This window comes from Myxine glutinosa, chromosome 10, assembly GCF_964187855.1.
Source record: "Myxine glutinosa chromosome 10, kmMyxGlut1.1, whole genome shotgun sequence".
NCBI classification, from domain to species: domain Eukaryota; kingdom Metazoa; phylum Chordata; class Myxini; order Myxiniformes; family Myxinidae; genus Myxine; species Myxine glutinosa.
This window is the reverse complement of record NC_136270.1, coordinates 83,110,096-83,132,325: the sequence shown is the minus strand read 5'-3', so window position 1 is coordinate 83,132,325 and position 22,230 is coordinate 83,110,096. Positions and strand designations below refer to the sequence as shown.

The window sequence follows — 22,230 nt, the reverse complement described above, 5'->3', positions numbered from 1 at the left end:
GTATCCGGCACTATTAGGGACCATAAAATGCCGGATTAAGCCTCGGCTGGCCCTGAGGCACATTTTGAAATTTTAGAGAATGGCCTGAACAATTTAAATTAGATATCGGGCTCATGGAAATGGACCCCAGACAAAAGATGAACTGATTCATGAACAAAATATTTAATACAAAAAAAGACAAATATTTAATGTGAAAAGAAACTACTTTCAAACTAGTTTAGTCTATACAATTTGCAGTGTATGAATATATGCATGACAAAACACGCACAGATTTGGCACTTTGCTTTACAGTTTACTAGACCTTAGATTGTAACCTTGCGCGCGTTTACAACTGCAAACTCTTCAATTACGGAACTGAAGTCCAGTTCCGTCTTAGCAAATCACTTTCAATGCACAAAAGGGCCAATGCACCAAGACGCTGTTGATGCATGGTAGAACGCTTCACATCTTTGATTCTCCTTAGCTGCGAAAATGAGGGTTCTCCTGAGCAATTGGTGGCCATCAGTGCTAAGTACATTCAGAAAGCCACTGCAGTGTTTGGAAAGGCTGCATGAACTCCAGTGGTGTGCAGCAGCTCAAACATATGCTGTGCCTGTGCACACCCTGTTGAGGGGGAACTTGAGGGCAGTTGGTCTTTATACCAGCAAATGAACTGACGGAACTCTGACGCAAAATCAGTATTCAGATCCTTGTGATACACACTGACAAGCCCTGTAATAGCAGTGTTGATATCCTCGTCGGTTATAGAGTCAAACTCTGTCAGAACGCCAAACCGCTGCAGCACTACAGAATACGCCTCTATGCGTTTCTGCAATGCACTTCGCAGTTGGTCAATGATGACATAAAATGTATTAACTTTGAATTTTTGTTGGCCCGTCTGGCCCGAATCTGCAAATAGAACATCAGATGTATAAGTTTTAAAACCTTTTATTATAAAATACAAACCACATTAAACACTATACAGTGATGTAGCGCACCTTGAAAATATTTGCGAAAATTGAGATACATATATTACCCTGGCAGGGACAGAAATTAGAAATAATTTGTTTAAAATAATAAAAATTGACGAAAACTGCTTGTCCATTTTTGTGGCCCGAATTTTTGGCTGGCCCTAAGGCACATGCCTTGTCTGCCTAATGGTTAATCCGGCAATGCATGTATGTTATATAAGTGTATTATGTGCAATATTGTAGAGGCAAGTGCAAGTCATTTGTTCGCTACTTAGTACCCGACTTCCCCACATGTGGCGCTACTAATCATGCTAAAAGGTGGCTGCCCCACTACAAAAGAGCGCAATTTCAGAGCAGCTAGGAGTTGTAAGGTGTTTGCTTCATAAAGGTGTCAAACCGTGGCATCCATAGAAGAAAGCATTCGCAATATGGTATGAACTGTTTTGAAAAGGACAGGCAACACAGACATGAGTCTTCTGCGGCAGCAGACACTCGTCACTCAGGTTCATCGTACAAACTCGTCCCTGGTTTTTAAAACAGTACACACAATTCATACATGTTCAAACATGATGTGCAGTTTGTACAATATTGTACCCCACCCTTCTCTATTCCATCTCCAGGCGCTGCACAATGTAATCGCCGGGTGCCGAAGGCCTTGTTTGTTTTCTTTCTTGTTTGTTTTCTTTCTTGTTTGTTTTCTTTCTTTCGTGTTTTCTTTCTTGTTCGTTTGTCTGGGCGTTATCTCAGCCATTCTTTGAGCTAGGAAGGCTGAAATTTGGGCAGAAGAGTGAACAATTACTTTGGCAAAACAATATTTTTTTATTTCTTGATTAATCGTTTGATTCATTACTTAATTATTATCGATTTATTAAGTACTTATTTATTTCCTTTCTCATCTGGGTAATATCTCAGGCACCTTTTGAGCGAGGAAGCTGATATTCGGACACGACAGTGACCAAGTGATTTGGCTATAAATGTTGTTATAAATTTTTGGTGATTTGGCTAAATAATAAATTTTGGATTTGTTGATTCATCAATTAATCGATTAATATGTTTAATTTTTCGATTAGTTAATTATTTAATTAATTGCTTTTCAAAAGGTTAGATTCGGATGAAACAATGGTGGTTTAGATATGCTATTAGCCAATTGAGATTAATTATTTTACGATTATTGTTTATTAATTTTAATTACACAATTAATCAATCATTCATTGCACACAACTCCCTTGCAATTCCACCTCAATGTGCTGCACGGCAGCATCGCCTGTTGCCAAAGGCGCACCGGCAATGTTGTGGGCTGGATGATATGTTATTTATTTAGCATAGGGGTGGTGTACTTTGAATGTAGCTCGACTTGTTGTGCAATTGTTCTCTCAAGAATCATTCTCCTATTTGTTTCACTTATAACCTACATTGCCATTGATCAGTAAAGGCATCTATATCATTTGCTTGATATTGTTTAATTGATAACCCATTCCCAGTCTCGCTGTTGGTAACTTTTTATGTTTTTATTTTTACGGCGTATCCCACAGGGCAAAGCCGTCTTGAACAGTGTTTGTCCGTCTGTATGTTTGTATGTATGTATGTACAGTCACGTGAAAAAGTAAGTACACCCCTTGTAAAGTTTTGACTTTTTCAACATATTTCAACGTACAGCTATTTGATCTTCATTTCAACAATATTGATAGATAATGGTGATATAATATAACAAATATCATGAAACATTTACATTTTGTAATCTATTGTATAATTTAAATAAACATAAATGCAAATTTCGCATGTGGAAAAAGTAAGTTCCTCCTTCATGATGTCTCTGATTCCTTGGTATCTCTCCCAGGTTACACCCTCCTCCGGTATGATAGACGTGAGCCTCGTCCTGGAGGTGGGGTGGCTATCTTTATCAAAAACTCTCTTCCTCACTCTACTTGCACTGCCCTCTCTCCACCTCACCCCCAGGAGTACCTTTGGCTACGGCTTCCTCTCCGCTCCCACCTTTTGTTCATATGTGTGTTGTACCGTCCACCAAACAGTGATGACTCCATCTACATCTCGCTGTCTGATAATATGGACCAACTTCTATCTACCCATCCCAACCCTCTCTTCCTCATATGTGGTGATTTCAGTTGTCACCATGCCAGTTGGCTGGGTGTGGGTACCTCTCTCACCAGCCATGGCACCTCAGCAAAGGACTTCTGTGACTCACTGGGATTGACACAATCTGTCAATTTCCCGACCCGGATCTCAGTCAATGGAGTATTTTCTCTTCTCGACTTGGTTATGAGTTATGACAAACTTCCCTGCTAATGTCTTCTGCTCTTCTTCTGCTCCAATTGGTTCTTCTGATCATGTGCTTGTTAAAGTGGACATCTCTCTGACCATTCTCAGAGAGCCTCCTCAGCGTCGACGAGTCTGGCATTTCACTCAGGCCAACTGGCACGGTCTTCAAGCAGCCATCGATCATCTGGACTGGTCTCCCATCTCCACTGCCTCTGACATCAATTCTTCCTGGGAATTCTTCCAAAGCAAACTGCTCTCTCTCTCATGCACAGATTTATCCCATCTCGTCTTCAGTTGTCTTACCCTTCCTCCCGTCCATGGTACACTGAATCTTGTTGCCTTGAAGCTCTGAAACAACTTGCCTTTGCCTCTTGGAAGGCTAATCCAACTGAAGGCAATCTCAGTTCCTTCCACCAAGCTCGGAACAAGTGTGTGTCTACCCTCAGGAGTGCGAGGAAGCACTATCTCTCCACACTCAAGAATGAACTATCAAACCTGTCTCCTTCCTCCAAATCCTGGTGGCGTCTGGTCAAATCCGTTTCTGGTGTTTGTTCCCCCTCCATCCCCTCCCTTACCTCAAATGGCTACACAGTTGACACCGCATGTGACAAAGCCGAATGCCTCAACTCTGTGTTTGCCTCAAAATCTTGTGTCCCAAACCCATCTCTCTCTGTTCCCACCTTACCCAGTCGAACCCAACTGCTCCTGGACTCTGTGTCCTTCTCTCCTGACAAGGTGGAGGAGTTTTTGTCAAACCTTGACTCTGATTCTGCAACTGGACCAGACGGCATCAGCCCACGGGTCCTAAAATCCTGCTCTGCTGCTCTATCTCACCCTCTCTCTGTTCTATTCACCCTCTCTTTTGCTCAAGGTCATCTGCCAGCATCCTGGAAATCAGCAAACATTACCGCTTTACACAAAAAATGTGCAAAAACAGATCCTTGCAACTAAAGACCAAGCAGCCTGCTCCCGATTATCAGCAAAGTCATGGAATCCATCATTGCTTCAGATATCAAATCCTTCCTCTTCTCCAATGGCTTGATCTCCGATCATCAATTTTGATTCAGACCAGGTCATTCTACTCTGGACATGCTGCTTCTGCTGTCTCAACAATGGATGGAGGTCCTCAATGCCAAACAGGAAATCAGAGCTGTCTCCCTTGACATATCACGTGCCTTCCATACGGTCTGGCACCCAGCTCTGCTCACCAAACTCTCCTCCTATGGTATCCATGGAAATCTCCATGCATGGCTTGCGGACTTCCTCTCTGGTCGTAGTCAACGTGTGACCCTGAATGGATTTCTCTCATCTCCCCTTCCTGTTCAGGCTGGAGTTCCCCAAGGCAGTGTTCTGGGCCCTGTGCTTTTTCTGGTCTTTATCAATGATCTCTCCGACTCTCTGGAAAATCCTCTCTATCTCTTTGCTGATGACTCCACTCTCTGCCGCTCCATTCCTCTTCCCTCAGATCGGCAGTCTGCAGCCTCCTCACTCTCTGAAGACCTGGACAAAATCACAGACTGGTCAAACAAGTGGAACATGTCTTTCAATCCTGACAAATCTCACACTCTTACTATGTCTCTCCGAAAAGATCGACTGGACAACCCTCCCTTCTACTTTCTCAACAATCCTCTCCAAGAAGTTCTGTCGCTCAAGCTTTTGGGTCTCACTATCTGTCATGATCTTTCTTGGGAAAACCACATTTCCAAGCTGGCCTCCAAAGCCAGTCGCCGACTGGGCATCCTCCGTCGTGTGAAGTCCTTCCTAGGCACACCTGAGCTCCTCACCACATACAAGGCTTTCATCCGCAGCTCAATGGAATACTGTTCTCCCCTATGGGCCCGTGCTCCAGCCTCACACCCAGCTCGGCTTCACGCTGTTGAAACCAAAGCTTTCAGAATCATTGGAATCTCCCGCGAAGAAGCTATCTCCGAGGGCCACTCACTCACCGCAGGCAGGTAGGTGGTCTTTGTCTTCTACCGACTCCTCTCCGGCCTTGCTCCCCCAGCTCTCTCTGTGCTTTGTCCCCCAAATATTCCTACAGGTCGCACAAGATCTGCCAGCAAGCCTCTGATGGTTAAACTGCCGAAATCTCGGCTCTCTGCTCACCTTCACTCTTTCATTCCCCTTTTCTCCTGCCTCTGGAACAAACTCCCACACTCCCTTCAATCCCACTCCTCCCTCCAGGTCTTTAAAACAGCTGTTCACCACCATCTCTTATCTTCCCCCATCCAAAACCTTGATCTTTTCTACCCCTGCTAATTCACCCCAGATCCACCTTGTTTGAAATTCCAACTTCTTTCCTGGAAGTCCTGGCAGTGTCCATATGTTTTATACATCTCCCACCCCCACCCCCTTCCCATGCCTCCCCCCCCCCCCCCAAAGCCCTCTCCCTCTCACAGATCTCTCGATGTTCCTGCTCTCAAATATTGTGTTTGTGTCCTTCCCCCTCTCTCCCCATCTTGTCTGCCGCTCCCCATGTTATATGTTTTATGTGTCGGTTTGTCTTTCTGTGTGATGAATGTTGGCTCTTTCACGAGCCTCGATCTTGTATCCAAAAGAAAAACCGTAAACATACCAGTAAATCCATCAAGGAATGGCTGAAAAGAAAGAAATGGAGGGTTCTGGAGTGGCCAAGTCAAAGCCCGGATCTAAATCCCATCGAGATGTTGTGGGGGGATTTGAAACGAGCTGTGCATGCAAGAAACCCCTCAAAAATCGCACAGCTGAAATAATTCTGCATGGAGGAGTGAGCAAAAATTTCTCCCAGTCGATGTCAGAGACTGGTAGACAGTTATAAGAAACGCCAACTTGAGGTTGTATCTGCCTAAGGGGGCAATACCACCTATTAGAGCCAAGGGTGTACTTACTTTTTCCACATGCGAAATTTGCATTTATGTTTATTTAAATTATACAATGGACTACAAAATGTAAATGTTTCATGATATTTGTAATATTATATCACCTTTATCTTTCAATATTGTTGAAATGAAGATCAAATAGCTGTATGTTGAAATATGTTGAAAAAGTCAAAATTTTACATGGGGTGTACTTACTTTTTCACGTGACTGTATGTATGTCCCCTCAAACGTATACTAATCACCGCTGAGGATCTGGTCACATGACAGGGTGATGTCATTACGTCTGATGTCATTACGACTGTACGGCGGCTGACTCCACACCGCCATTGTGATTCCAATTTTGTTCCGGCTGAACATATCGTCGAACCTGTCATGTATCACAATCACCATGCTCTACCTTGTAACGTTTTTCATTCAATGTGAAACACGAACAAAGGGATTGTTAAAATGACCATCAAATATCGAAAGCAAAGACGTTGCGGATCTTCCAACGACACAGTACTTATAGGCTTTCGGCTTCTTGCCTTCATGCCTCTCCTTCATGTCGCTTCGGACAAATTAGCCCAGGTTTCTTAATATAGTTGTATTGTTTTCGTAATAATAATAATGGCGTTAATACTAAGGCCAAGTAAAAAAAAAAAAATGTTTCTCGTCCCTGCCCGCTTCATTTTTAGTCGCCGCCTACTTTTATTTACTATTTTATACTATTTTTTTTAAATATATACTTGTTTAAAAAAAAATCGTTTTGCGAAGAAACTCGGTCTAAAACTTGCCGTTTCCGGACGTTTGCTGATCGTATCTTGTGCATTGATGATCTGAACTATTATGGATCCCGCCCTCTAACGGAACTTCCTGGTTAATACATGCTAGGCTTAACGCAGACACTTTGTGCTAAAGACGGTCAATTCTCGCAGCGGTTGTGCACTGGGCAAGTGCAATTTACGTGTAAAAATCTTGCATTTCATACTGTTACGGACACGGCTTAGATGTTATGATGGGCCGAGCGGAATGGCCGCCGTGTTCGCACAGTTTACCCGATTCCACCCGACGTTGACCAAATCGCGCTATGCTAAATCAATGAAGGAAAGGACACAACGGCTGGGATAAATGAAACGACACAAGGGGTACAGTTCTCAAGACCTCCGGAGGAGGATATAATTGGTGGTGGAGGAAAGGGGTAGATTACAAGGTAAGAGGTAAAGCACAGAAGAGATAGGCACTTAGACACAATCTTATCTATCCCAGACAGACCACAGACAAACGGAACAAGACTGACTTACACAGGGATTGATGGCAGGGAAGGACAGGCAGTCGATAGCACAAGGTGCACCTTGGCTCAGGGACAGGATAAAGCATGGTCCAGTAGATGCAGGGAGGTGTCACGGCGCTCGGAGGTGGCGTCCTTTTCTCTCCAAGCTGAGGGCGCATCTGACGTCACCTCCCTCTTCCTGCGCATGCTCAACGGGGAGTGACACGCCCTCGGCTGCTTGGCTCCGCCCCAGATGGGACCGGTCCGCCGCTCCCATTGGGTGCGGGGGTTACCGGGCTCCGCCCTTGACGAGGAGCTGACGGCGAGCCCCTACGTGGTAACCCCGTCGAGCACATGTTCGATGGCGGCTAACCAAGCCGGAGTGAGGACGCGCACTCCCCGCGCCGCCGCCGTTGTTGTTGCTGTTGTTGTTGTTGTTGCTGAACCGTGAGGAAGAGCTGCGGGGAGGTATTGGGAGGTCCTAAACTTCCTAACGGTGCCATACAATCACATTCTGGTGCAACGAAGAGTCAGAATTAATGGAAACGAGTCCTTAACTGACATAGACTAAGAATAACTAGCAAGATGTCCTATAGTTGTCTACGTGAGATGCGGTGGACCTGGATGCGACATTTAATGGGGGAAATAGGGGGAGGTCGGGTCTACAGAGTGTTGTTTACAGAAAATGGGACTAGGGAATGGGGGATTGGGGATAGTTGGGAAGTATGGAGGAAATAGGGGAATATTTACAAGCGGATATGGATGGAGGCCAATCTCATATCCGCAACATTGCACCCTTCTCTACCTCGGGGCGTCCCGACCCGATAAATTTTTACCTACGTTAGTGTGGCACTCAGATGTAGTTCCCTCTACTATTAACTCAACCCTGAGTGCGACAGTTTTACAGATGTTCACAAATGAGTAAATACGTCCCCCTGCGACGTTGCACCCTTCTCCTAACAGAAACACACCCACAGGATAACCGAATCGCGGAAAGCATTCTCAAACTAAACATACAGCCGGTAGGGAGCATTATTTACACAAGACTGATATTTACACTACGATCCAGGACCTGTTCTTTGAGGTACACATGCAGATGTTATGCATAGAGAGAGAGCACGCATGCCAGCATCGATACACCAACCCACGAGTGCCCCGTGGCCCTACGGCCTTTAATAATGTGCAGAGCACCCCATCCAAGCACCAAAAGCACCACCCCATACACACAGTCAGCACCATCCGGTGCACCAATAAAGTGTTCATAAAAATGCACAATTAAGTGTCCATGGTCACCGGTGGTGTCGCAGCCGGCCGATGTTCTGCCGCTGGTCTTACCTTCATGGAGTGCACTTGGCCTTCTGGCTTCTTTAGAAATAAAGAAAGGCGCCAACCGCATCCATTTCTTAATTGTGGCTGTCAGGGGGCCAACTAAAAGTGGTTCACCTGTATGGCATAGGTGCCACGTTGACCCAGAGGTCCATCCACGGGTGGTGCTTGCCCGCAAAAGAACTGCGGTCCCTTGTGGGCGGCCACAAAAATTGCGGTCCATATGGTGTATCGATCCAGGCAGCAAGCAGCGAAAGTACAGGCCCACAACTGCGGAGCCAGCACCTCTCTCTCCTCTCTCTCTGCCCCAAAGCCAGATCCTCGGAGGTGGAAGACAAAAGAAAACAAGTGAGTAAGGTGGTAAGGGCGCAAAAGTGCACGCAATACTAGGTAATGCACACTAGGGGCACATGGGAACCAGGTGAGACAGGTACGTTCCTACCGTACGCCCCCCCCCCCCCCCCCACCAGGTAACCTACATTGCCCCTCCCTTACCCCTTACTGTATCCACAAAACACAACACTACCCATAAACATCTACTTTACACATCAACAAACGTCCCTACTGTCTTCCCCGTTCCTCCCATAAACCAAATTCGTCTTCTCTCCCTCCTAACCAATCAAATTTGCCATTTCCAACTCAACATCAAAATTTGCCATCACCAATTCATCATCAGTCCCTCCTAAGGAGGGAGAGATGGAATCACCCCAATGTCTCATCCACGTCGTGATGCGTCTCACAAATCCACACAGCAATTCTCCTTTCCTGCAACACAGAACTAAGGAACACAGGGGTGGAGTCATCATCACCACAGGTAAGTGGCTGCGTATGGTGCGACAGGTTCATCAATCCTAACTATTTCCTAAATGACTTTAACAACTTTACATTACCCGGGGTCTTTCCCTGCCAATCCATTGGCCAACTTACACTATGGGTTCTAAAAACCAATTCCCATTGACCAAACTGTGGTGCTTCTCAATTTGGGGTCTCACTCCCCCGATTCATCTCCCGGTGCCCTTGCACAATTTCTGGGCTGCGACGTGTAGCTCTCCCAGCAGGTCTACCCACCTGCACACCTCCACCACTGTAGTTGCCACCCGAGCTTACCTGCTCCTCACCCTAACCTAACTAACTGGGGAAGGCCCTCTCGCACTCTCACCCCCTCAGTGCCCTCTCTGGCACGGGCTGCCCGATCCACACCCGGGATCCTCAGGCACCCACTGACACTAACGGCTCCCAGAGCCCACCTGCGGCCTCACCTGGCCGACATCCTCACAGTGGTGGAGTGCCCAAACCAACTACACACACTAACAGGCTACACGCCCAGCCATTTCCACAACACTAATGCACCCATCCACAATACCATTCTGCAACCGCACCACAAATGCCAATATCCAACCACAATTTACCTATACCTTCTAACTATTCTTTAAACTACCCTCCCCGGGTACTCGTGAAAAGGGGTCCACTCTTCCCCCATCCACACCTTCGCACCATGCACACCACTCCGTACCACTTACTCCAACTCTCTCCACACCACTCATTCCAATACTCCATGTATTCCACACACCTGTACTTGCACACCTGTGCTCTCATACTTGGTGCCGCCTGCACCCTTCTCTCCCCCAAGCGCATTCGCGCTGATCCACAACACTCACTACTCATACACTACTCCACACACCTGTCCAGTTCTCACACAGCATCATCTCATCTAACTACTCCCCTCTGAAACTTGCGCTTCCCAGTCGTCCCTTTAAACTATTGCGCTCCCTCGTCATTATCATCCATACTAATCTACCTGCGTCCCCTCTACAGGTATCAGTCACTATCTAACCTTAACGTTACCTAATGTCATCTTCTAGGGCCCTACACACAATATCCTAACCCACCCGGGCTAGTTTTCACTGCCATACACCCCATAAGCTATAGCGCATTTGCCCCCACTTGTGAGGGATGACAGAGTTGCCATCCCACCACATCGGGCATCTCCCACTACCAATTTTGCACATCAAATTTCAACAAATCAAAAATTTGCCAATCACTACTCATCTGCCAATCATTACTGCCAATCCTTTGCCAATCATCAAATTTTGTTTTTCTAATTTCGGGGCCAAAACACTATCCTCGTTATTACAGTCTACTTACTAATGCCTCTCGGTGCGCCAATTAACTTCTAAAGCTCGGCTTCGTACAGCCAAGCCATGAATGCGGGTTGTTTGGTGCCAGCGGCTGGATACGTCCCGCATTCGGTGCAGGGAAGGAGGTTTACCCGGGCCGAGGTCCCACGCACCATCTCGGCACGGAGCCATCCAATGTCCCGATCTCGACCTGCCGGAATGCCTCAACAAAAAGTGGTCGCCATGACGACCCTTCCTATCGGGCTGCCCGCTCCGCCTCGTGGAGCACGGACGCGGCCGTTCAAAGCGAGGCCCAGCGTGGATCGCGTACGGCGGTCCTTTCAAACCCGCCGTGGCTCGGATCCCCGCTGGTTCTCGCGGCACGCGAAGCCCGGCACGCACCGAGGGCCCGATTCGGCTATAAGTCGCTCTAACCGCTAACCCGGTTACCGTCGATGCCTCACCTGCATGCTTACACGCATACGCTACCCCTTTCTTGCCCATACATCCAGCTGTTCCCATGCTCCTCGTCGTACCTTCTCTAACACACCCAGGTACACTCATTCCACTCACAGCCTTGGTCACACACCTGACCACCGAACACTTTGGCACACATTCGTTGGTCGCACACCTCACCAACACACCTCTTCGCGCCCCTTCCTCGGTCACCTCCTCTGTGACAATCACAGGTGTGCTTTCACTCGCACACCCAACCACGTGCCTCACGACCAACTCAAGTGTGCATTCCCACACACGCTCTACCATTCCAGGTGTGCATCCTTCCATTCCAGGTGTACATCCTCGCTCACCTGTCACAACCAACTCACGCTCCGTGTCACTCTCACTACTCTCACCCTTACTCTAGACAGCGCACTCTTTCCTCATGCACCCGTCCGTTACACACCTTTCTTGCGCACACTCTCCCGTTACATCCTCTGTAACACTCACCACAGGCGTGCATTCTTCCTTACCTTTGACAGCGCACTCTTTCCCCATGCACCTGTCCGTCACACATCTTTCTCGCACACCCTCTCCCGTTACATCCTCTGTAACACTCACCACAGGCGTGCATTCTCCCTTTACACCCTCCGTAACACTCCTCACTACGCGCTTCCATGTGCTCCCTCGCACACGCGCTACGACCGACTCACTCTCGACAGCACCCTCACTCCTTGGCACGCACTTTTTCCTCACACACCCCAGAGTCGGACTTTCTCGCACACCTCCTTTTTCGCACACCAGACCTGTCGCACACTTCACCAACGGCCTCTCACGAACACCCGGGTCCATCTCGACCCCCAAGCTTATTAAATCACCTGGCGCATCATACGCACGACCATATTGGTCACCACTTACACCGGGTCCTCTTTCTCTTCGCTTCTCCTCCATCACCTGCGAATCCCTCATCCGGTTAATGAGCACATCATCACGATCCGAACACAGACTTTGGACCAATTCTTTTACTTCCTCCTTTATCTCCTTCTTATCCTCTCTCCGTCGCTTCTTAATTTCGCTCACCCCTTCTTCCACTTCTTCTAATTTCTGCTTCACCTCCTTCATCTCCTCGTGCGCCTCCTCAAGCTCATCCTCTAAGGCCACCTTGACCGTTTCTATGTGCGTCCTCACCTGCCGGTCCTTCGTCTCCATTACCTCTGTCACCTCGTCCAACCTCGTTGTCAGTCCCTCACGTACCATCTGACATTGCCTCTGTGTCGCTGTCAAGTCATTTTTTTGGTCATTTTGTGTCGCTTTTAACCCTCCTAATACCGCAGTGTTCCTTTGAACCTGCTCCGTTAGTCCTTTTTGTCCCTCCGTCAGCTGTTCCACTCCCAGCGTCAACTCCTCTATACCACCTTGCAATTTTACAGTCCCCTTTCTCACCTCCTTCTCCATGCGCTCCTTACAGTGCCTCACCTCCTCGCACACTCCTCCGACCTCCTCACTCACACCTCTTCTGATCTCTTCTCCCATCACTTGCATCTCCTGCCCAGATGCCACCCTCATCTGCTCCATTTCCTCCCTGTGAGCATCCAATTTAGTTTCTACCCCCATTCTGACCCCCTCTATCTGCTGCCCCATTTTTTAACTTCCCTTTCCGCTTGGTCCCTCATGTCCCTCAATTTGCCTTCCATACTGTTTTCTAACCCCTCTAACCCCTTTTGCATCCCTTCCATTTGATTCTCTTGAGCGGCCATTCTGTTTTCTACCCCCATTAACCCATTCTTTACCTCTTTTATCCCATTGTCTAACCCCTCACCGGTACCCCTCGCTTCGTCCCTCATTACCCCCATTTGGCCCTCCAATCGCTCACCCTGAGCATCCATCCGGTTCCCCATTACCCCCAATTGCTCACTCTGCAGTTTGAGGGACGCCTGCATTTGCGCCATAAATTGCTCCATGAGGGCCTGCATTTGGGCCATCCCTCCCACTTGTGCAGCGGGTGCGGCCGCCGTAGCCATGTGCGAGGCGCCATTTTGCGCGCCCGCAACCTCGTGCGCGAGGACGCCATTTTGCGAACCTGCCGCCCTCACTGCTTCGCTCTCCTCTTGTCCCTCAATTCGGTCCTGGATCGACCCTGCCTCACTCTCCTCTACCGGAACCCAGCCGTCTTGATCCGCCATAGCGCGACTTTCAAAATTCGGGTTTTTATTTTACAACAAAACAAATTTCGGTTACTTGTAATTTTGAGCGCGTTAAGCGCGCTTCGGGTCCGATCTCACTCCTCGACACCAATTGTTACGGACACGGCTTAGATGTTATGATGGGCCGAGCGGAATGGCCGCCGTGTTCGCACAGTTTACCCGATTCCACCCGACGTTGACCAAATCGCGCTATGCTAAATCAATGAAGGAAAGGACACAACGGCTGGGATAAATGAAACGACACAAGGGGTACAGTTCTCAAGACCTCCGGAGGAGGATATAATTGGTGGTGGAGGAAAGGGGTAGATTACAAGGTAAGAGGTAAAGCACAGAAGAGATAGGCACTTCGACACAATCTTATCTATCCCAGACAGACCACAGACAAACGGAACAAGACTGACTTACACAGGGATTGATGGCAGGGAAGGACAGGCAGTCGATAGCACAAGGTGCACCTTGGCTCAGGGACAGGATAAAGCACGGTCCAGTAGATGCAGGGAGGTGTCACGGCACTCGGAGGTGGCGTCCTTTTCTCTCCAAGCTGAGGGCGCATCTGACGTCACCTCCCTCTTCCTGCGCATGCTCAACGGGGAGTGACACGCCCTCGGCTGCTTGGCTCCGCCCCAGATGGGACCGGTCCGCCGCTCCCATTGGGTGCGGGGGTTACCGGGCTCCGCCCTTGACGAGGAGCTGACAGCGAGCCCCTACGTGGTAACCCCGTCGAGCACATGTTCGATGGCGGCTAACCAAAGCCGGAGTGCGGACGCGCACTCCCCGCGCCGCCGCCGTTGTTGTTGCTGTTGTTGTTGTTGCTGAACCGTGAGGAAGAGCTGCGGGGAGGTATTGGGAGGTCCTAAACTTCCTAACGGTGCCATACAATCACATTCTGGTGCAACGAAGAGTCAGAATTAATGGAAACGAGTCCTTAACTGACATAGACTAAGAATAACTAGCAAGATGTCCTATAGTTGTCTACGTGAGATGCGGTGGACCTGGATGCGACATTTAATGGGGGAAATAGGGGGAGGTCGGGTCTACAGAGTGTTGTTTACAGAAAATGGGACTAGGGAATGGGGGATTGGGGATAGTTGGGAAGTATGGAGGAAATAGGGGAATATTTACAAGCGGATATGGATGGAGGCCAATCTCATATCCGCAACAATACTTTTAATGGTACAAATTTGAGTAGGGAATATGACGATATTCGTGTGTGTAAGCATACGTTCGTCGACAAAAGTTTTGAAGTCTTGGTTCGCGAGATCAGTTGTAGATGAGAAGCGAACGCTGAACGATCTCTTCGCTAAACTTGCCAGTGGAGAATTTGACGATGGAGATGACATTGGTGATGGATACCAAACAACGAAAGTAAGTTGACGTCGTGATATAGCGTAAATATTTAAGCCATATCAAGACATACATTTTCTAGTGTACTTGTTTTTAAATACTTGGTGCATTAAAAAATCCATATGTAGCTGTAACGCTATACTTGGATGGCCTAGTACTAGTTGTAGTTTCGTGTATTCTGAAGTGTGAATACAGTCAGGCCATAGTCCTACCCTATGATGTAGGTTTAATGGTGGGAGGTGGGAGTACAACGCGGGTCTCTGAGTGAGAAGCTAGGTATCTAGGCCCTGTTGTAGTTAATAAAGTAGGCCTAGATTTCTGCAGTATTGATTTTTCATTTATTTCGTCAAAGAAAATACAATCACAAAAAAATTCTTAACAAAAAAATTCTTAGAAAAAAATAGCAAAAAAAATGAAAATAGTAAATAGTAAGGGCCGCCCTCCTCCTTTTTCAAAAAAGTCCGGACGAGAAACTTTTTTTTTTTTTTACTTGGCCTAATAATATAGTAAGTATAATCGTAACACTGCAATCCCTTTGTCGTTATTGCAAAGTTTCTAGATTGAAGCCGTGTATGGTCGGTTCATTGTTGACTCAAAACAGAATAAACTAATAGTAATACCGGGATTAGGCGGTATCGTGCGTGTGTCTCGTGGTGAAAAGAGTCCTTAAGTTTTGCAGTTTTATTTTTAGTTTATTTTAATTCAATTTTAAATTTAGCAAACGAGGGAGTTCCAATGCTTCAATATGGATTCATAATGACTGTCTTCCTGTATCGCACGGTTTGGTTCTGGGGTTCTGCCTCTGAGGCCTACGTGGTTCTGCAGTGACCGACCCTCTGATGGTCTCTGTGCCGGCGAGGTGCACCCTCCCTCCCTCCCATGACAGCATGGACTGCATGCCCCTGTTTGTGGATGTGGCGGTTTTTGTGATGTTCGGGTTCATGACCTTTCGGGCCGCTCTTGCAGTGGCCAGGAGATTTCTGACAGTGGGTTTCATCAGCGGGGTTTTGAGCAAGGATCGTGATGGAAGAATACCTGAAAACTTGCGAGTTGTGAGTGGTGTCATATCCTTGGCTCTGCATTTTCCTTTCATGCCGGTGCTGTCCTTGGGCTGCTGGCGAGACGGGAACTGCCCTAGATTTCGATGGATTCAGCTCCTGGCTGCACACCTGGCTCTCGGTTGCGCACCTGGCTCTTGGTTGCGCACCTGGCTCTCCGTTGCGCACCTGGCTCTCCGTTGCGCACCTGGCTCTCCGTCGCGCACCTGGCTCTCCGTCGCGCACCTGGCTCTCCGTTGCGCACCTGGCTCTCCGTTGCGCACCTGGCTCTGCGTTGCACATCTGGCTCTGCGTTGCACATCTGGCTCTGTGTTGCATGCTTCCCCTTGGTTTTGTCGGCGACGTTTTGGATCTGCCTTGGCATCACATATGGGCACTCCCTTCCTGCCACGGCTGGCCTCCCTCTGCTCATGACTTGATCTGCTCGCCCCTCCACCCCTTGGCCCGCTGCTTGGTCTGTGTGTGGACCTTGGTGTTCTATGCTGCGTGTGCATGGGACTTCTCAGTGTTTTTCTGCGCAAACGCTGTGGATATCACCGAAGTTGTGGGATGGAGGTCGGGGAGACGGTCAATGTCGCAGCCTCCATGGCTTCTTCGGTCTGATTAAACTTCATGGGGAGGCTTGGTACAGCTTCATTATTATTTATTTTTTCTCGTTACACTTCATGGTGCCTTTGTTGTGCACCAATGTCTGGGTCTACTCTTCCACAATTGATTGTTTTGATCTTTTTCATTATGTTGATATTTTAAATTGCAATACTTTATATTAACTTTCATATTTTCCTTCTGGCCATTTTGTGTTGAAATAACTTGATATTGGTCTATGCATTTTATAACTTGCATCTTGGTGCATCTTACATTATTATTGTAACTTATTATTGTAATCAAAATGCAATATTTGTAAAAAGACTGGAATTCAGCCTACGGCTGCGAAAGTCATTTTGGAATAAACCGATTATTTATTATATTGTTATTATTATTATTATTATTATTATTATTATTATTAATATAATACAGCAGTATTGTTTTCGTAATAATAATAATAATAATAGCGTTAATACTAATAATATAGTAAATATAATCGTAACACTGCAATCCCTTTGTCATTATTGCAAAGTTTCTATATTGAAGCGGTGTATGGTTGGTTCATTGTTGACTCGAAACATAGAATAAACCAGTATCTCAATGCAAAAAAATTAAATACTTCTATTATTTGCTAACTGGTATCCCCACCCAGGTCATACTATCCTCTTCAACTAAGTATCAAACAAGCCCGGCTATGCCAATGTTAGATATTTCGGTCTTGTTTATAAAACAATATTTTTGTTGTGTCATTGCATTGGTTCATCATGTATGTGTGCTTGTGTGCATTTCTGTATTTTGTAGTGTTTTTCTGAGCAGCAGTTGTTGATGGTGGAACACAATTCTCTACTAGTGACAGAGAGGGAGCGAGAGATTCGACACGTGTTGCAGTCCATTTTCGAACTGAACGAGATCTTTCGAGACCTGGCTGATATGATTGTAGAGCAGGTAAGTACAGTATTACATCCAGGTTATATAGTATAGTATATAGTAACACCCCTGCGGTTATATAGTAACACCCCCGTGGACGGATAGCCGATCGAGCTTAAATTCGAGGCATTCAATCCAATGGCAGTGTGAATACGTGCGGGGGATGAGGGCAGCGAATCTCTTACCTGTACAGATCCCACTGGACGTCTTCGACCCTGGTAGTCAATTCAAACCGACATGGAATTAAAATGTAACACCAAAAAGGTTTAATAAAAATAATGCCAGGAAACAAAGAAATGCACAATAAAACTACGATTCCTAATCGAGGGACCCTCCATACGGACTCATAAACAACACAAGGGGAAAATAACTGGAAAATAAGTGTGTGTGTGTGTGTGTGTGTGTGTGTGTGTGTGTGTGTGTGTGTGTGTGTGTGTGTGTGTGTGTGTGTGTGTGTGTGTGTGTGTGTGTGTGTGTGTACTTAGCTCTGGTCCCCTTGATCGTCACAGCCCCCCCGCCCCACCCCCCGTGTCCCTGTGCGGGAAAGCAGACTGGTTGGCACGAAGTCCTTGCGTGGGAACCAGGCCTTGGCGCGCCGTTCGTTCACCCGCCAGCCGCAGCACAGGTCGCCAAGTCTGTCGCTCCACAAAGCACGGTCTGTCCAAGCTCACATCGGTACCAACGAACCAGGGAAAGGAAAATGCGGCCGCTCGAACTGATTGCCCGGACCAAGCAAAGAAAATGAAATGCGCGGATGCGTCCACCTTCCCCGAACACAAGGAACTGAGCAAGGACGTGCGGCTGCTCGTTCTAAAACCCCGAACCAAGAATAAAAAATACATGTGACTGTTCGCTTTCAATGTCCCTGGCGCAAGAGCGCTGTATATGCGACTCTTCGCAGTGAAATCCAGGGCTGAGAGAGAAAATGTCGGGACACCGTTCTTTTGTTCCCCAGGCTCTTACGTCATCCGATGACGTCCGCGTGAGTAAAGTAACGAGCTGCGAAACCAACTTCAATCAGCGAGTCCATCTCCTCGCTCTATGGCCGGACCAATCACTGCTTTTCGGGGCGTGGTCTGACAGACGTGCCTGCTTAATGTTGCGATGTGGCGGCTAGCGGCACCAGCGGGTATTGTTCAATGTCTTGGATCTGGTTATTTTATTTAGTGTTATAATGCACTCTGATTGCTTGGCTTGGCTATGTGTGTGGTGCAGTGTCATAAGGAACAATGGGGGGGAAAATACAGAGGCGACTACACACAGGGAATCTACCCTAATACCCTAACTAATTAGCATAGCTCCACCCCTCGCATGGAGACAAATATACACTTACGCGACATCCGGGCCTGCGACATCCGGGCCTTAACATCGAAGTGTCTACACGGCATACCGAGCACGCTACCTTATACAATTCTACTTGGACTAAAGTATTTCATTACCTAACCCCACAAACGTAACAATATAAATAAATCATATTTCAGAATGTGGGAGAGGCCAGATTGAATTTATTTTTTAAATCATTTGGAAGTGGTCTCGACTCTAGAAACTCCTGCCTCTCTACAATCTGCAGAAAAGAGAAAAAAAAAAATCCCTTTGTCTAAAATTATTCAACAAGCAAGTTCCCGTTCTTGTTTAGAGACACCCTGCACATTATGTGGCAAGATGTTTTTATTTTAAAATAAATATATTTGTGGTGTGATGTGAAGTTGTATGCATTAGATGACTGGAACATTGTATATTGTATAACAACGTTTTATTGGGAATCCTTGCTTTTTACTCATTGCACATTTGTAATTGGTTTGTAAAAACAGATCAGTGCCATTATTATTGACACCCGCATAAAAAAATCTTGTCTTGGTGACAGAGATCTTTCGTTATACAATATAAAAGTCTTGTGTCCTGCAATATAAAACTAGAAAGAGCAATCAGAGATTGCAGACCCATGCCAGGACATGTTTTTTGTGGTTTTTAAGGCTTTTGTGTTAAAACAAATATGGCGGCCGAACCACGTGACAGATGACGTCATCTTTTTTTTCTCCATCAATTTATCCATAGATGAAGCTCAATAAATTTCATCTTGATCGGAAGTTTTATACTTGTTGACTTATGACGTCATAATGGAGGAACCTATGACATCATCATTAACATATCTTACTCCCCATGGAGAGTTCTTTACAATGAGCCATGTCTCATTTTTTTTCTATGCAGCACTTTCGGAGATATAGAGGTGCATAGTTTTTCGGTTTTTCCAAGATGGCGCCCGTACCATGTGACATATGACGTCATAATTATCACTTAAAAATCATACAGGAGGAGGTGCATCGATGGTGAAAATTTCCTGCCAATCGGACTAACCGTTGCAGAGAAAATCATATTTATTCTGTGCGGATAAACAAACAGCCAGACAAACAGAGAGACAGACAAATGAAAAATCACTCATAGCGTGACACTTGGCAAAACAGAACAAAGTAGAATGGCACTCATCTTTTGACTTCAAAAATAATTGGTGGTTGAATTCAGTAACCTGATATGCAAGTCGTCTTCAAATTTTAAGTTAATCAGATGAAAATTGACAATTTTAGAAATTTGGCCTATGTTGACCTCAAAAATAGTTGGTGGTTGGTTTCAGTAAAAAAAACACCTTTAGAGGCCATTTTTCCCCGCAAGCGGGGGTTGGCCTTTTTCGGGAACTGTGGTTGTTGTTGTTTTTCGGTCCCCTTTTTGAAGCAATGTTTTACGGCCGGATGCCCTTCCTGACGCCAACCCTTTTTGCCGCCTTTAACGGCAATGTATGTATGTATGGTTTCAGTAAGCTGATATTAAAATCCTATTCAAATTTCAAGTCAATCGGATGAAAATTGAGGATTTTAGAAATTAGAAAAAAGTGGTTGACCTTTGGCCTATGTTGACCTTGTGACTTATGTTGACCTCAAAAATAGTTGGTGGTTGAATTCAGTTTGCTGATATGAAAATCCTATTCAAATTTCAAGCCAATCGGATGAAAATTGAGGATTTTAGAAAACTGTAAAAAAGTGGTTGACCTTTGGTCTATTTTGACCTTGTGACCTATGTTGATCTCAAAAATAGTTGGTGGTTGAATTCAGTTAGCTGATATGAAAATCGTATTCAAATTTCAAGTCAATCGGATGAAAATTGAGGATTTTAGAAATTTGAAAAAGGTGGTTGACCTTTAGCCTATGTTGACCTTTTGACCTCAAATATATAGGATTTTGTCGGACCACTCTACCGTTTGGTGAAGTTTTGTGAAGATCGGTTTAAAATTGTGACCTGTAGGCAAGTATAAGTGAGTGGACAGACAGACAAACAAAAACACAAACTGGAGTGATCAACATACCGTACTTGTCAAAAAAAAACATTTTTTGCCAAGTAACAAACGGACTCAAATGCAATACCCTCTCCTCAGGCGAGGGTAATAAGATAATGCCATTGTCTGGGTCTCAGCCATGACAACAGGATGCTTAAATTGTTTACTACTCAAATGGGGATATTTTTTTTTTTTCTTCTTTCTGGTACTGGTGTATACATGACCTTCGGCCAATATCTTTCCCAGGGTACGGTGTTGGACAGAATAGATTTCAACATGGAGCAGACCTGCGTGAAAACACAAGAGGGAATCAAACAACTGCAGAAAGTAAGTGCAATCATACGACTTTAAGAGTGTAGTCACAATGACTATACAGTGCATTCAGAAAGTATTCAGACCCCTTCACTTTTTTCACATTTTGTTATGTTGCAGCCTTATACAGAAATCATTTAATTTAAATTTTTCCCTCATCAATCTACACTCAGTACCCCATAATGACAAAGAGAAAACAGGATTTTAGAAAGTTTTGCAAATTTATTAAAAAGAAAAAACTGAAATATCACATTTACATAAGTATTCATACCCTTTGCTATGACACTTGAAATTTAGCTCAAGTGCCTCCCTTTTCTCTTGATCATCTTTGAGATGTTTCTACACCTTGATTGGAGTCCACCTGTGGTAAATAATTCAATTGATTGGACATGATTTGGAAAGGCACACACCTGTCTATATAAGGTCTCACAGCTGACAATGCATATCAGAGCAAAAACCAAGCCATGAGGTCGAAGGAACTGCCTGCAGAGCTCAGAGACAGGATTGTGTCGAGGCACAGATCTGGGGAAGCCTACAAAAACAATTCTGCTGCATTGAAGGTTCGCAAGAGCACAGTGGCCTCTATAATTCTTAAATCGAAGAAGTTTGGAACAACCAGGACTCTTCCTAGAGCTGGCCGCCCAGCGAAACTGAGCAATCGGGGGAGAAGGGCCTTGGTAAGAGAGGTGACCAAGAACCCGATGGTCACTCTGGCTGAGCTCCAGAGATCCTGTGTGGAGATGGAAGAAACTTTCAGAAGGACAACCATCACTGCAACACTCCACCGATCTGGGCTTTATGGCAGAGTGGCCAGACGGAAGCCTCTCTTCAGTGAAAGACACATGAAAGCCCGCTTGGAGTTGGCAAAAAAGTACCTAAAGGACTCCCAGACTGTGAGAAACAAGATTCTGTGGTCTGATGAACCCAAGTTTGAACTGTTTGGGGGAGGGGGGGGGGGGGGGTAGGAAGGTGAGGGGTAGGTTCCCAACATTAAATGCATCACATTTAAGTAAATTCACACACTTTTCATTGTTTATACATTCTGTGTTGTACATTGTAATGCGGTCCTGTAAATAAATTTAAAATGGGGGATGAGGGGGGGGGGGTGGTGAATCACTGAGATCCGGAGGGTTTTCCCCCTTGCTGTGACCTGGAGGTTTCTTCTGGCTGTTGTGAAGACCGTTTTCCTCCCTCCAGAAAAAACCATCAATGGTTTACTGCTTGCTGCTCTGCCTCTTATTTTCTTTATAAACTAGAATA

General features: G+C 46.1%; 1 protein-coding gene across 3 annotated transcripts in view; it reads left to right on the top strand.

Annotated features, from left to right (window-relative positions):
• STX16 (syntaxin 16) overlaps positions 1-22,230 on the top strand; it is a 44,206-nt gene that overhangs the window by 9,302 nt on the left and 12,674 nt on the right. For all 3 annotated transcript variants that reach the window (XR_013624758.1, XM_068126644.2, XM_068126643.2), the window contains 2 exons: positions 17,208-17,351; positions 20,905-20,985. Coding sequence is in view for 2 of the 3 variants with exons in the window: in XM_068126644.2 (XP_067982745.1) it covers positions 17,208-17,351; positions 20,905-20,985 (225 nt within the window). In the remaining variant the exon portion in view is untranslated. The remainder of the gene's footprint in view (positions 1-17,207; positions 17,352-20,904; positions 20,986-22,230) is intronic.